Raw genomic sequence first — 16,678 nt, forward strand, 5'->3', positions numbered from 1 at the left:
TGGTAGATCTGATTCAAAGTTTGTTTCATGGAGACACCTTCAAGCATAATGTGGAAAAGCTCATTATTGACTCGGTCTTGTCAGAGATAAAGGAAGAATTTTATGATGAGATGCTGCCTTTTGTGATGGAAGTGCTGTCTCTTGCCTGCATAGTTCATGGACTTCGATCTGGACCAGGCATGTGATTCTCAGGCTTTCCCTGTCATATTGAAGAGAGAAAACTTCAAGGTCACTTAAGTTGGCCAGATGTGAAATCCAGGCCCTGTTGGACTCTGATAGTGACCTCTGTGTAGTGTGTCATGACTTGCTCCAGCAGGTTACCTACACACATACAGACCAAGTTAACATTTTCTGTGTTCATGAAGACGTTAAAAAATATGAGACTATCTTACTCCCTCTGAAATTAAAATGCAGTAACTTTAAAGTTTGGACTGCCATTATCAGACACTTCACCCTGGCCTCTTTTAATAGGGAAGAGGAATGCCCTCTTCCTATGCGTCCTAGCAACCTGCAGGGCACCTCTCTCTGTAGTCAAGAGGGTGGGGCTCGCTGCTGACAAGGTCAGTCAAAGAGCCAATTTAGAGATTAAACATGACTTGTCCAGTGAGGTAGGGGACAAGCCCTCATCTGATATTCTGGGACAATTGGAGTACTCTTTGCATCAGGTGTTCACACCTTCAACCTGCATAGACCAGACAGCAGCTACAGCCCCAGAGAAACAATGGCTGGAGAAGAGCGGGGAGATTCACCAGCCTGGAGGAAGTGGAGACTGACACTCCAACTGAGTTTGCAGACTTGCAATGGGCTGACAGCAGCTTTGCATTTCAACAAGCACATGTCGCAAATGACTCTTACTATATGTAGCGGAAAGGCACGAATTTCAAAACACCATACTTTTTAATTAGGTATGGTTTCTTGTATTGGGTGATTTCCGATTGCATAGGGGAATGGCTGATTGAGCAGTTGGTGGTCATGAGTGGGCACAGAGAGACAGTTTTAAAAAATGTTCACAGCCATGTCTTGGGGGCGCATCATCTTGACACAGAGAAGACCCATGATCACATTTCGAAATGCCTTTATTGGCTGAATATGGGCCAAGACATGGAACAATTTTGTAAGTCTTGCCCTGTCATTGACCTGCTAGGGCTCCACTTTCACCGATGTCTATTTTGGATGTCCCTTTTGAAAGGGTTGGTTTAGACATTGTTGGCTCATTTCCCAAGTATAAGAATGGTTATCAGTACATGCTCATGTTGGTTGATAATGCAACAAGATAACCGAGGTTGCTGCTCTGCAGAAGGCCAACGCCCAAGCTATTGCAAAGGCTCTATCAGAAATATTCATGTATATACTAGCATTCCTCACAAGATACTAACTGACCAGGATATGGCCTTCACTCCTTGCATCATGAAACAGCTGTGTGAGAACCATGCAATTAAACAAATGAACACCACTGTTATCCAACACAGACAAATGATCTGAATGAACGATTTAACAAGACTTTAAAACAAATGATTCAGAGGGTAGCACACGATGATCCAACCTCCTGGGAAACCGTGTTGCCCTTCCTCCTTTTTGCTATTCAGGAGTCCCCCAAGGCATCCACTGGCTTAAATCAATTCGAACTGTTATCTGGATGCTGACCATGAGGGCTGTTGGATATTATTTGGGAGGAATAGGCAGGAGTATGCAGTGCAACTAATGAGGTGAAATTTGTTGATTTGAGCAGAGCAGATCTTTAAATTTTCTTCTATTGAGGTGGAGCATCAACAGTGCAAACTGAAAGCACAAAAATGTAATTATAACAAGAAAAGCAATCTTCACAAATTCAAAAAGGACAATCAGGTCCTGCTGTTGATCCTTTTCAAAGTGTGGCACAAACTACTCAAGGTGTTTGCCATGTCTGTCTCTCAGACAGAGGTTGCTATTGTTGATGATCTGACAAACACCCAGAAGGTTGAGTTGCTGTCAGTAATCGGGAGGAACTCAAATGTGTTTTTGGCCATGCCTAGGCAGACTGAAATTGGTGGAGACAAGGTCGTCTCCCAGAAGTGATGAGGAATGTGATATGCAAGGAGGTGAGGAAGATGCTTGAACTGGGTGTAAGTAGTGAAAGTAAAAGCAAGTGGCGAAACACAGTTGTTCTTGTTTGAAACCCAGATGGTTTGGTTTGGTTCTGTATAAATTTTAGACGTTTGAATAAGATTTCCAAGTTTAATGCGTACCCAATACTGTGTATTGATGACTTGTTTGAGAAATTTAGTCAAGCCTTGTATATTTCCACCCTGGATCTCACGTAGATACCCCTGGAGGCATCCAGTTGCAAGAAGACCACATTTGCCACTCAGGATGGGTTGTTCAAATTCAGCAGGTTCCCATTTGGATTCCATGGTGCACTGCTGACTTTTTAGAGCTTGATTCATCCAATTCTGAGATCACATTCTGAGTATGCTGGGGCATATCTCGATGATATAGTTATTTTCAATAATGATTGGAGGTTGCATCTTGACTTCTTGCAAGCGGTGCATGACCGATTGAGAAGTGTAAATTGGGGATGTTAGAAATGCATTATTTGGGGGAATGGTTTGATTAAACCTCAGTTTTACAAGGTGCTTGCCTATCCATTTCTGGAAGCACAGAAACAGGTTTGTGCTTTCCTAGGTCTTGGTGAGTATTATAGATGTTTCATTCCGAATATCATGTATTGGGCTGCCCCTCTTACTGATCTGACGAAGGGCTGAAAAAAACTCACCATTTTCTGGATCGATGATTGTGAGAGGTCCTTCTCTGACTTAAAGGCCATTTTGTCTTCATTCCCAGTTCTTCACACTTTTAGAAGTAGTTAATTCTACAGACGGATGTGAGTGCTTATAGTTTGAGGGTGGTGCTATCTCAGTGTTTCAATGGGGAAGAACATCCCGTCATGTTTCTGAGCAGGAAATTACTCCCCAGGGAGCATACATACTTGACCATCGAGAAGGAATGTTTGGCAATTAAGTGGGTGGTGGAGGCCTTCTGCTATTACGTGTGGGGCAGATGGTTTAACCTAGTAATGGATCATGCTCCTCTCCATTGGCTGTACTGGCAGAAAGATAGAACTCCCAACTCACTAGGTGGTTTAATAGGTTTTAGTCTTTTGCTTTTGATGTTCGCCATCAGTCAGTACATGTCATCGCAGACATCCTCTCGCATCTGGCCGAACCCAGCTATGACAGTCGCTTCATTCAACCCCCTGTGAATAAAGCTGGGGGTCCGCCGGTCAGCTGATTGTTGATGCGGGGAACAGTCTAACTCAGCCGCTAACCTGGCCCCATTACTGCTTGTTTGCTGTGTCTGTGTGTATTAAACTGGTAGCTCCCATTTGAATAAAGAATCTGACTGTGCCTGTTTTGATTGGAATAAAGTTGGTTTTCCTGAAGCCTGTGGACTCAGCATCTTCTCTAAGGTACAAGACCCTAACTTACACGTCACAATGCATTCTATAAAACGTTTTGCTTTTAGTGTAGATTTTCTGGTTACTTACTTTGTTTAGCTAAGACTCTTGTGTTTTTTTTTTTTTTTGTTTTGGCTGATATTATTGGTTCTTCAGAGGGTGAAGATTCCTAATAGTACCTAATGGGAATGGGTTGCATATGGAGTGTCTTGCAATGGGTTCCTGCAAGCAGTTAAAGCAATCAGAAAAGCTTCATTATGACGTGCATGAGCAGTTCTTCAAGAGGTAAGCACCTATCCCCAAAGGATGATGGTTGGCAGTGATTCTCAGTGTCAAAGACACAACTAAGGAAAAATTGGGTAGTGTCAAAAAAAAAAAAGTTTTAAGAACCACTGGCTTAGATACACTAGTGTTTGTCTTTCTGACCTCTCATTTTGCTTCATCTCTTCTAGTTAATCATCATATTACATACTACGATTAAATATACAGTATATAATTTTCCAAATCAACTCTGAAGAATGAACAGGTCTTCACCAAGACTTTAATATTTTGCTGATGCTTATTTTAAGAAAAATAACCAGAACAGTTTCAACTTTTGTGACCTGTTCTCTGACTGTTGTACTGTTGTTGCACAGGAGATGAAACAGATGCCAGTAGAGAGAATGTGTCCTTTTTTTGATTGTTGAGAAATTTTAATGAGGTTAATTAGGATATTTTACAAAAACAATTATATAAGATGTGTCGTTTGTATCAATCAACAAAGCTTGGTTTTCAAATGTGTTATAAACAAAAGAAGATGTTTTGTTTCATTTACATTACTAAAGTTTGCTTAGACAATGCAATGTTTAATGCTTAATTCTGCTTTTTTTGTGTTTAATGCAATAAAATGTTTTTCATAAGGAAGGAAAGCAGTTCATTAGTAATAATTAGGTTGTGTCCCTTTTGATGGAACCAATTTTGCACCATCTCCTGTTTGAGAGATAAGACAGCCTTCAGTGACAGCATTTTCAGGATATGTTTATCAAACAGTAGTAGAAAAAAATGCAGATAACATCGGACTGATCAATAGGAGTAACAGAATTCAAAGGTTAAGATGACCTCATCCTCAAAAGGAGAATCACAGGCAAAAACAGCACTTGCAGTTAAGCAGTTCCCCTTTGAGAAAATATTAAGTTCAAATTTTATTAGGAAGATGAGCTTATAAATTGAAAATGATGTTTTAGGGCAAATTAAAACAAATCAGTTATATCACAATTTGAGTTAAATTAAATGGTAGTATCTACTTATTTTTATACTAATATAATTCTGAATAATTGTAGACTGAGTAATACACAGAACAGTTCCAGCTAGATTTCAGTTATTTTACTTAAGTTTTATCAAAACTATTGCAAATCATGGTGCAAATAAGGGATGCTGGGGTAGAATATAATGAAGTAATATATGCTTGTAGCTTTTAAGCATGCCATTGTGATTTGGATAAAATGATTAAATGTTTGGGTTGTGAAATATAAATAAACAGTAATGTGTCTGTAGTTTCCATGAATCCTCCTGTCGTCAGTGTTAGGTAAACATACCACTTAAAGAGCACTGGCTAGCAGATCTACGAGTTTGTGGTACCCATTTTTCATGTAGCACAAGAAAATAAACAGAACATATTTCTGCTCTGCTTTTTTTGAAGCTTGAGCTAAATTAATACATTTTACAATATGTCCTGTGAAATCTCTTGGGCTATGTTGTAATGTGCATGTCGTTAGGCTGAGGGAGCTGTGCAAACTCAACACATTTACAGACTCATAGAAAACCTTCACATAAACACCAAAGAACATGCCAACTCCTCACAGTCACTAGAAGGTTTGAGGCATCAACAGTAAGCAAAGTGTTTAGTCAGCTGAGTTCCACTCTCTACAGCAAAGGAAGTCATCCTTGATGAGCACTGTTATACATGTTCCTCATAAGCACCATCCATTTTCAGTTACCCCGTCTATTACGGCTTCTGCTAATTTTTCTCTTTCCGCCTCTCCAGTATTCACCATGTGTTCAATATGTTGAACCTCATTATTGTTACATACTGGCTCATACAGCTAAGGTTTTCCAATGACAAATGTCGGTTTGGCCCAGCCTTTAGGCATTAGTAAAAGGAGAACTGATTAGAAATATTTGTACATGAAATAAGTAAAGAGGAAACCTAAGCTTTAGTGCTGAAAATCTGCATGAAAATATAATCATAGCTGCAACATTCATAAAACTAGCTACTGTTCATGAAAATACACACAGGAGATGATAAATGATCGAAACTAAAGTGAAGAGGACTGTCAACATATGCAGAAATTGCATACAAATGACAAAGAGAAAAATAATGCACAACTGAGGAATACAGAGTATACTGTATATACATTTAAATCTTGCTGTCCTTAACACTTAATTTTACATTAATGTGTAGGAAATATGTAGAGCTGGTTAGTACCTTAGGATTTTTCCTAACAACTTAAATTTTGGGTTCTGTATATCTGTTTTTAGATTGAGAAATTACAGGTAAAGGTCTTAACATTTGAAAATGCTTTAATAGCTTCTTATAGATGAATAACTCTAAAATAAATTACTGCAGAAATCGGAATGTGACACCTGAAAGGTTGACTCTCTCTGGAGCGGACAGAGATGGTTGACTCTTCTCCCATCCATTTGTTTTCTGTATGCATTTTGTTCAGTTTAGGACTGCAGAAGCCTGCGATATTTGGCACAGGTCAGGAGCCATCTGATTTAAAACAAAACTCTTTATAATGGAGCCCTCAGTATTTGGTCCTGCACTTTCAAACAGCATTTCATACTAAGTGTAAATAATAGACATAGTTTTAGTTTATTTGGTTAATGTGCGTGTAAATACAAAAAAATACAAAAAGTATTTTAATATTGCTAACAGTCTTATTTTTCAATACCAAATAACAAAATGCTTGCTTGTATTTAGAGAAATAAAGAAATAAAAAAAATCTGTAATGAATCCAATTAAACAAATCTATACAATATATCGGAAGAATTTAAAAGTGTTCATCCTTCCTGTTCAAATTATAGTAAGAGAGAGCAAAATGACACCACAAGAGAGGAGATACAGACCCTGTTTTTTATTTCATTTTTCTCTGTTGCATATTTATTTAAATTCTGAATTAAACAGAAGCCTTTCTTCATTCAACTTCTGAAACATTCTTCCAATTTAAGATAACCGGAGAAAAATTATGCTAACTAGTTCTGCACCTGATTTGATCCTACAATGAGGTATGGGCATTAAGAGAAGTGACATGAAAGTATAAAGAGGTCTTGACAATTAAATGACATTACAAGGCATGGGGTTTGCCTACTAAGTAAAGATAAATCAGAGGGCAACCTTTTTGAGTTTAAAATATTTGAACAGGTTATGAGAATAATGTTGGTTTTATCAGAAGATCTGAAACATTTCCTGGAACACTCTGTAGGGCTAATTATGTATTTATTATATAGAATTTTAAATCAAATATATTTTGACTAAAAATAACAGAAAAGACTTCAATAAAACTAAGAATGACCTATTTTTGTTGTCTTTGGGGAAAGTATTTTGACCTGTTTTTATGTTTGTATATTACTTTAAACTATATTACACATGAATATACTAAATGCATGAGTCTACTAATAAATAATAAAAATATCCAAAAAAACTAGCTAGGTATTTTCCCCCTTATTTGTGTAATCGAATTTATTCATATTTAGTTTTCTTATGATCTAAGAAATGAAGGTCGGGAGCATGCACTGATACAGCGTGTTGCTGCACCCACCATACGACGAACACCCTCAGGATCCCAAACATCATCATAAAATACATAAACCAAATGAGTACACACATTAGTGTTGAAGATATAATACATTGTTAATATCTGCTGTTGACTGACAAAGGAGTTCAAATTGACACCACAAAAATAATAAGCAATAAATTACACATTGTTAGCTTATTTTAGAGAATTCACTTGGTGTAAAACTTATAGTTGAAATATGTGCTGTTACAAAATGTATTTAAGCTCTTTGTTTTGCCAAATAGAAAACTTTTTTTACTTAATACCTTTTTCTTAGTTTCACTATATTTTATTTAATTTCAAAATTAATTTACTGTATTACTTTAATCTTGTCTAAAAAAAAAAAACCCATTCTGACGATGATTGAACAGCTATTTTGGGGGAACCCAGTTATATTCTAATATGAAATTGAACTGCAAACGTTTTTTATTATAATTATTTTTGTGTTTGGATTAAATGCCTCAAACTGAAATCAAGGATAACATACATTTACAATTTAATTTACACAGCCATTTCTGAACACCTTAATGATTTTTTTTTTTTTAAGCATTGGAAAATAGCTGGAGTATAGGAGCTGGGAAGAATCGTCTGAACAGTCATTTCAACGAACATCATTCACCCAGTAATCCTGAACTGGCCTCCTGTGCTGCTTCTCTACACTTCCTGTGGCGAGGACATGGGTGAAAGGCCTTCTTTTATCCCTTTTTGTTCGGAGATACAAAAATACACCTGTTTATTTTAATGTATTGTTGCAGATGAAACAATAAACTCCATAAAGAATTACGTATTCAGATTTTTTTAGAAAAGAAACAATAAATTAATTTAAAGAAATGGTGAATACAAATTGGCTCCAGTAGGAGTGTGGGTGGAAGTGGACCCTATGATGGGCTGCCATTCTCTCCGGGGCTGTTGTCTACCTCCAGCCCCTGCAACCTTGAATTTGATTAAGCAAATTGGTTGTAATGTTATGCTTGAATAAAGGAGCAAAATAAAACCTCCATCGGGAAGTATAAAATGTGTAACTGTCATAATCTAATGTAATCTAATCTAATTGGGTTTTTTTTAAAGGGTCACAGGGAGGCCAGAACAAATCCTAGTAATGCTGAGAAGAGGGTCCATCTACCCTGGGTCAGGTACAAGTTCCCTGCAAGTATAACAGCATAAGAGAAATTTGACAAACAGTAGGAGACCACTCAGTCCATCAAGCCTGTTTGTTTATGTAATAGCTAAGCCATCTCAGTATCTCATCCAGATTCTTCTTAAAGGTTGTCAAAGTTTCTACTTGAACTTCATGTGTTGGTAGTTTATTCCATATTCCTACAAGTCTTTGCGTAAAGAAGTATTTCCTGGTTTCAGTCTCACATGCACTTCCCTTTAATTTCCAGGAGTACTTAATTCACCATTAAGTTGAAAGACTTCTCCTGGGTCTACTTTACAAATACCTGATGACAATGATCCTGTTATTTCTAGTTTTCTTGTGTAAGCAATTAATGTATAGCTTAGATTAATAAAGTATCACATTTTGGTTATTATGGAGTTGGCTAAGTGATGCAGTTAAGAAAAAAGCACATCAAATATTTATAGTTCACTTAATTCTATAAGAAATAGCAATGATTTAAACATAAATATCTTTAGTAATTAGCTTCTATTTTTCTCACTATAAGTACAGTAGTACTCATTCCTTCTTCAAATATTATTAATTAATTTGCTAACTTATTTATTTCCTCAACATATTAATTATAATAAAAGGGCAAAGACTGTGTTAATATTTGAAGCAAAATGCAGAAATCAGCCATATTCTGTATGCAATGCCATTTGGCACTCATGCACACACCCACACTTGATTATTAGTATGCAAGTAAGAAGTTTACTGTACTTTGTACATTTTATAATATAATGATAATTTGGAGCCACCTTTACTTTTATAAGTCTCCAGAGAATCCCCTGAGAACACAGAGAATGTGCAAATATGCTGCAGTAAGTATGCAGGCCAAGATTCAGGCCTAGCTACTGTGACCTACAGGGCAGCAATTAGTTAATTTGTGTTAGTTTATCTCATAATACAAATGCTTATCTGTGACCTAGAACATTCTTGGTGACAGTAGGAAGAATTTGTTTGCAATATTAAAAAAAAAAAATCATACTTTGTCACACTGAGTGTCCAACTGTTTTGAAACAAAGAAACCAGTTAATATAACAACATAGAAGTTGAGTTGTTATCAAGCCAGTGCCAGTATTTCAGACTTCTTCAGTGTTTACTTTTGTTTGTTGGTTGTTGAACAAAGATCCCTCCTAGCAGGATCATATAACAAACATGTCCATTAAAGCTTATACTTCAAAGTCCATCTGCTTTAGTTGATTTACAAAGAACAAAATACCAGACTATCTAATTTTTTCCATTAAATTAACTAAAATAATCCCAAATGTATTTACTTCCCATTTAACAGGGCTGGTACCAAGATAAAGAGTCAAAATCACTTTTCTTCTGTTGCAAATAATGCAGTAAAGACTGAAATGTGCCAAGTCTATCCCACAGTGGGGTTCATTTTGCCCAAAATATGCAATTACCATTTAATGGTACTAAATAGAAATCTCCTGAGGGGATCCCTGCTTTTGAGTCCTGGAACTTTTGCTGACTTTGTGGGAATGATGCTCACAGTGCTTTGTGCAAGTATTGCGCCGGGTTGATCCTTGCCTTTCCCCCTGTTCTGGTTCATTGTTACATCTGTGAACTAATACTGGATTGTTTGGATTTGCTTTCTTCAACAGCAGACGTTGTAGGATCTGTTTATCAGATCTTTCCTTCTTAAAGTCATCTTCATAGACCTTTAGCTGTAAAAACATAACAGCAGAAGTTTTAAAGCCTGCCTTTATTAGAGAGTACTCAAAGCAGAGAGGTTTATTGATTGTATAGTAAAAAAAAAACCAAAGGTTCCAACTATAAAAATGAAGGACTAATGACAAAATATAATGAGATCAAGCTGTGATCTTCAACAGAGGTTGGAATGCCCTGTTATACCAGCATTTTCAAAATAATATGAAGTTAGCTTTAGTGGTTCCCAAAGTGCTCATTGAGCCATTCTCCCTGCTTATCTATTTATTTCTGCATCAACTAAACAAAGAAATAAATGATGTGAAATAATCTTCTCAGTATGTCAAGATAGCATATTCAGTAAGGTTTGTTACCATTAATATCATCTAATAAAACATGATTGTCCTTTTTAAGACGTACTAAACTTAACTGTGTTTGTGTGTTTGATTTTATTGAGTGAGAAAATGTGGATGAATTAAATAAAAGCAGTAAATAAATAAATAAGAATAAACTAAAATAATATTCTCAGCAAATTACAAAAACTAGATGTGTGGCTTTATAATGTTACATATAAATTCATTGCCAGAGTTGTAATGTTTTAAAAATCAATTCCTGGCGAAGTATCACTTAAAGCTGATTAGTTTCTTCAGAAAAAAAATAGGAGAGCGAGTTTTAAATATTATTTTGGAATCAATAACTAACAATTATCTATTTTACTCCAACTCCACAAATGAAAAGCAACATGTAAGTATTATTAAAGAAATCGCTGGAATAAAGTCAAATGAATATCCTAATAAAATTGTTTTGCGTTGTATCAATCTGCTGAGCAGCTTCTCATAGCTAGAATTATTTTCACTGTGTTGCTGTTGCAATGAAATAAATTTTGCAGTTAAAGTGGAAAAAATAACTGGTCACTAGAAATAATTATTTTTGTATCAAGCAATATATTCCTTCAAAAGGTCCTCAATTTGTTAATGTGATACTGTAATACAAGTTTTAAATTACATCACTCATCCCTGCAAACACACATATATTAGTGTTGATTTTACTAGTGGTACATTACACTGATTGTTTAGTGTTACATTATAATTATAATTCTTAGCAAAAGGTGTGAAGATGAAAGAAATCAGAAGGGAAAATATTTGTCAGTTTATGCTCATAAGAAGGGAGATGGACATCTGAGCTGCTGTTTGCCATAATACAAATATTTTGAGTTGTAGTAAATAATGACCAGATTATATGTAATACGCAGACATTTTGTTGGGATAATATTACCATACCATATTTTAAGACCACTTAATCCTGAGCAGGGACTGGAGCCTGAAACAGTATTACTTTCATGGATGATATCCCCCAAACCCCACCATACCTATAATGAACTTTCCTTTTCCATAAAAATTACTTTGCAGCCTTGAGCTTGGGAAAGGCACTATATAAATAAAATGTATTATTATTATTATTAATATTATTACTGGATTGGAAGCGGCTTAAAAATGTTGAGCACAAGGCGGAAACCAAACATAAATTGCGTTAACTGCATACCAGTCTATGAAAGGATATTTTTGCACGTGCCTAGTAGTGGCTATTCATTATAACAGAAATTGGGTTGTTACTTGGGCCAGGTAATGGCAGGTATCCGCGCAGACTCATGATCTTGCACAGTTGGCTACAAAGCAGAGCCAGATACTCTTGAATGCAGGTGGTGGGGTCTCGAAGCATCATGAAGGTAGCTGCTCTACCAGCCAATGAACTTCTGCAGCATCATGACTGCATATGTATGAGGTTGATTAGCATAATCCATGTATGGTTGTTTCAACGAGGCAACTAGGCAGATTTCGAGGTGTGTTCATGTATGCACATTTACATGACAAATATACTTTCTAAAGATAAATTGTGTAGTTTGTGTATATGCCAGGTTTTAGAAATCTGATTATTTTTTTGTGGTTAACATATTTCCTGTATTTTGATGTTTGCATATTTTCACACTCGAATGTATGCAACATTTTATAAATTAGACCCTTGTAAAGTAAGAAAGAATGGAGGTATGTGGAAGGAGATTACAAACTTGTTCTTCTTTACTATGTTACTACTTAGAAATGTTTCACCTAATATGCAGTCATGTTTATAAAAGCAAGGAATGTAACTATACAAAGAATGGTTAAATCTGGTCAAATAAAGTTGTGGAAGAGATTTATTATTATTGCAGTTGTCTAAACTTTTTGTAGGAAATAGCAACTTGCTTCCTACTTTCCTAGTAACCAAAATCAGTAGTTGTCATTGCCTTAGAAGGAAGAAAATGTTTCAGCAACACTGCTGCTTTAACAGACCCAGAGCTGTGTTGGTTCAACTACATCCAAAAGACATGTCCATTAGACTAGCTAGAGACTTCAAAATGACCCTGTATGAGGGTGTATGGCTTGCATGTGCATAAGTGCACCCTGAGATTGACAAATGTCCTTTCAATGGTTGGTTCCTGCTTTGTAACTCATTCTGCCATTATAGGTCTCTGCTCAGTGATCCTAGATGGACAGAAAACTTGAATGAAACTTATATTAAAATCTACAGTATTTTCACATACTGGAAAACATTAGTTCAACTATGAACTGAAAAATATAACTCATTTATTTTGGATACTGTAACTTTTGCACTTTTTTGTCACAGAAGTGAAAATTAGCTTAGGATGAGATGGATCAAAGAGCATATGTATAAATCTTTTATAAAGGAAGGATATGTATTTTGTATATATTGTAAGTCAGGAATGGGAAATTTTTATCCTGAAGAATCACAGTGGCTTAAAATTGACATTGCAGCCAATCACTTAATCAGTGCCTTGATTATGTCTGTAAATGAACCGCTTGTCATCTGGATCCTTTCCAGTGGTTTTTTTATGTTATTCTCACACTATTAACCAATTTTAATAAGAAAAGTAAGTGAGCAGCTTTAGAAATAGCTGACTGAACACATTATGTTATAAAAAATGACACCACCATTTTCTCTGAAATATTAGTCAAAAGAGCAGATTTATAAGCCTAAATTAGTGTTTTACTAAGAATTGGGTAGCAACAAAAACCTGGAATAATTACTGCCCTCCAGGAAGTTCCACCCTGTTACTACAGGCTGTTTGGTAAAGCTGAAACACAGAATAAATGCAGTCTTGTGCATGTGAGGAGAACAAAAAGCATGTGGGATACTTTCATGTAACACTGAATTGTGAAAGAAAGTAATAGTTTGTACATTAACAAAAAGGCTAGTTGAAGTTGTACACTTTGCCAAATAACATTTATAAGCAGTAGTACAAACAGATATGAAAACAGAAGCAACTTGACTGTTTGATACAGGCCTAGAAGGACATGTAAGCCATAAAAAAGTCCCCAACCCCGACTCTATCTGCCATCTTATCAGCCATTTTCTGGGTTCCTCAAGGTTGGCCGGTCTCCCACAAAATCTTAGGGGTTATTGGAGGTGAAGTATTTATGGGTGGCAGCCCTTCCTGTTGCCAACCTTCTTTAGGTGCATTTTGTGACACCCAAAACAAGGACAGCGAAAGCCACTGGCAAAACTAACAATGTATGATAAAAGTATTTAATGTTATTTTGACTTCAAAATGTGTGTGCTACATCCAGGATAAGGCATTCAGTGTATATCAATTAAATGCTAAAACAAAAATTGCTTATTGGCAATTTATTTAATTTTTTCCTAATGGCAAGTAGTTAGACATGATTGTAGTTTTACTGAAACCTTTGACCAACCTGTTCTTGTAGTAAAGCCATTTGCTGTCGCATCTCTTCCTCTTTGCGTCTTAGTTTACTGTTTTCCATCTTCATTCGCTCTCGATCTTTGTGCTCTGTCTTATAATCAGCTTCGTAGATCTGTGTCTATGAAAGAAGAATACAGGATTTTTTGTTGTAACTATAACGTTGATGTATTCTTGTGATACACACAGGAGGCCTGATGGCATTTTTAAAATTAACATTTAAGTAAAGTTTCTGAATTCACTATGTGTGTTTACCTTTTTCATATACTGTATATGCTTTTTATTTTAAAAGAAATGTACCATTATATACTATATGTAACAGAACAATAAACAGATATTTGTGTTTGCTGCCCTTGTGATATTCTAATCCAAGGCTTAGCATAAAAGATAACAAGTCAATGTTCCTTCTTTAGGATATTCATATTTCACTGTCAGGGCTGCTATCTCATGGGAACATATTCTAGAAATTAAAATGTATCAAGTCAACTAACGGGTTTCGCCATTTAGGGTGATTTATATTCCTGGTTATATTGATAAACTTATGCATTTGGCACTCAATATTACTGTAATGGATTGTTCACAATTACTCTGACACAAGCGCTTGGGCCGTAGCTTAAGATAGGACTCAATCAAAAAGAAAATTGATTTTCTTGCTGAGACAGAGACTGAATGAAATTCAAGAAATGCTCATCAAAACACATGTAGCCGAAGTTACAAATTCGCAAATGACCATGTAAATGAAGGTTTCCTCTGTGCTGAATGCATTGCAAAATAAATGAGGTTTAATAAGATATTAAATTGATTTTGCTATACCGGATTACAGAAGATGGTGATGTAAGGAATTCCAAACAGTTACTGAGTTAATCTGCATGCAGGGGGTCAAAATCAATAGGGACAAATCAAGTTATGGTAAGACAAGACTTTATCACAGTGCTTTAATATTAAGAATAATTAGTTTTTGGTTTTGAAAGTGCCAAAGGTATAGTAATTAGTGCTTCTGTCTGACATTCTGTATTGATTCTTTGTCATACTGACTGGACACGTTCACGATCACGTTCACCATGTCATTTGTGAGATGAACTGGCATCTATTTCATGTATAAGAAACTCACTCACTGACAAACCAAGAACATGGCCAGGACAAAAGAAATCTTAGGCATATATGAAATGGATTTCTGCATTTGTAAAGACTGTAGTAAAATAATGGATCTGATTTAAAAAAGCAAAGACAGTGGAAGACAAAACAAACACTTGGTGGTCAGGGAATCAAAGGCTTTGTCTAGATAGGACAATGGGAGCTCGTGGCTTGCCAGCTTTTTTGCTTTACCTAGAAGTATGAAGATTTATTCAATGATCACACATGTCAAACTGAAAAACGTGGTACTTTTTCCTCAGTTTGCTAACATTTAATTTAAAGGGCAAAAGGGTCCCAAATGAAATCATACATTTGACAGAAAATGTCTAAGAGCAAGAAAAAAAAATCAGTGACATTTTTGTTAGACACGCATTCAGTTCACAGTTTAGCTCTCAACTGTGAACACCACGAAGCATTTTTTTCTACAGTTAATATTTATACAGTCCTACTGTGGTACAGAATTAACATCAAATAGATTTTCATTACTTTGCAAACAAGCTCAGAAACCGTGAAATTAAAAACAAAACAAAACAAAACAATGGAAGCTCAAGAATAGCTTTCTTTCAAATGGTAGTTGTATTTTAATCTGAATGGTCAAATTGAATGTGGATTACAGTCCGGAACTAAAGTGAGATGTAACAAAAATGTGTGAAAAAACCAAATGATAGTAACATGGCAAGTACAAAAGGATGACTTTATATTTATTTTGTGAAAGAGATGTAATAGATAAATTGTGAAGTTTTACCATTTGACCAGACTAACATCTGAAAATCACTACACAGCTCACATACTGTACTGGCATTTTGAGATAAAGATGATTTTCAGAATCTTTGAATTTCAGGTAGAGCTAAAATGAAAAGAAGGGTTGTCTATATGAAGTTCATCCTTCATAATTCTGAACTTGATTAGGCGTGCTTGGAAATGAAAAGTTTAGAAATACAGAGTATTTTTGGAAATTTATGTATACAGTATAATACACTAGCTTTCAGGACATCACATGAAATACAAAAATATGCCTCCTCTAATACTTTATTTTCTTAGATGTAAAAAATCTCTTCTATATGCAGAAAAAGTCAAATACTGTATGTATATATCTTGTATATAATACAAGTATTCTAATGTTTATTTTCTTTCATTGCCAACTTGAGGAGGGGGTCCTTTCAGAACAGGCAGTTTATAACTTTAGGATAAACTAGAAAGGTATATTTTGAATTTTGCATTATGCATATCTTCAACTATATATTAATAGGGTATATCGGGGTGGGCAATGTCAGTCCTGGAGGGCCGCAGTGGCTGCAGGTTTTCGTTCCAACACAATTACTTAATTAGAAACCAATCCTTGCCAAACTCAGACCTTATTTAATTTTAGGTCTTGTTAGTCTGCAATGTAAGTTTCTTATATCGTAGATTCTTTCCTTTCCAAGGATGTTGTCTAAATGATTTGAAGCCTAAAATGTGTCATTTTCAGTCTGTCATATTTTTCTATTACATTTTTTATTAAATCAAACAGTGCATGATGAACACACACAGGTGTAAACAACAAGATGGAGAACTGCTGGCTGCTTTGTCATTTATATTTTATTGCTAATAAGGAGCCATTAAAACACTGAATGCAGCTGTTTAAGACTGAAATAAGCAATCAAGGGTGGGGAACCTTAACAAGTGAGACCACTAAAATGAAGCATCAAAGTATCACTTAAGCAATAAAGCGCTTCATCTAAATTAATTGA

At 35.6% G+C, this 16,678-nt stretch overlaps 1 protein-coding gene across 1 annotated transcript in view; it reads right to left on the reverse strand.

Annotated features, from left to right (window-relative positions):
- Positions 1-8,491: 8,491 nt before the first annotated feature.
- Positions 8,492-16,678, reverse strand: part of si:ch211-153b23.7 (TNFAIP3-interacting protein 3) — a 64,395-nt gene continuing 56,208 nt past the window's right edge. Inside the window, exons 7-8 of the mRNA XM_039765858.1 lie at positions 13,810-13,935; positions 8,492-10,080 (exon numbers count right to left, since the gene is read on the reverse strand). Coding sequence (XP_039621792.1) covers positions 9,829-10,080; positions 13,810-13,935 — 378 coding nt within the window. The 3' untranslated portion in view covers positions 8,492-9,828. The remainder of the gene's footprint in view (positions 10,081-13,809; positions 13,936-16,678) is intronic.

This window comes from Polypterus senegalus, chromosome 10 (genome assembly GCF_016835505.1).
Source record: "Polypterus senegalus isolate Bchr_013 chromosome 10, ASM1683550v1, whole genome shotgun sequence".
NCBI lineage: Eukaryota > Metazoa > Chordata > Cladistia > Polypteriformes > Polypteridae > Polypterus > Polypterus senegalus.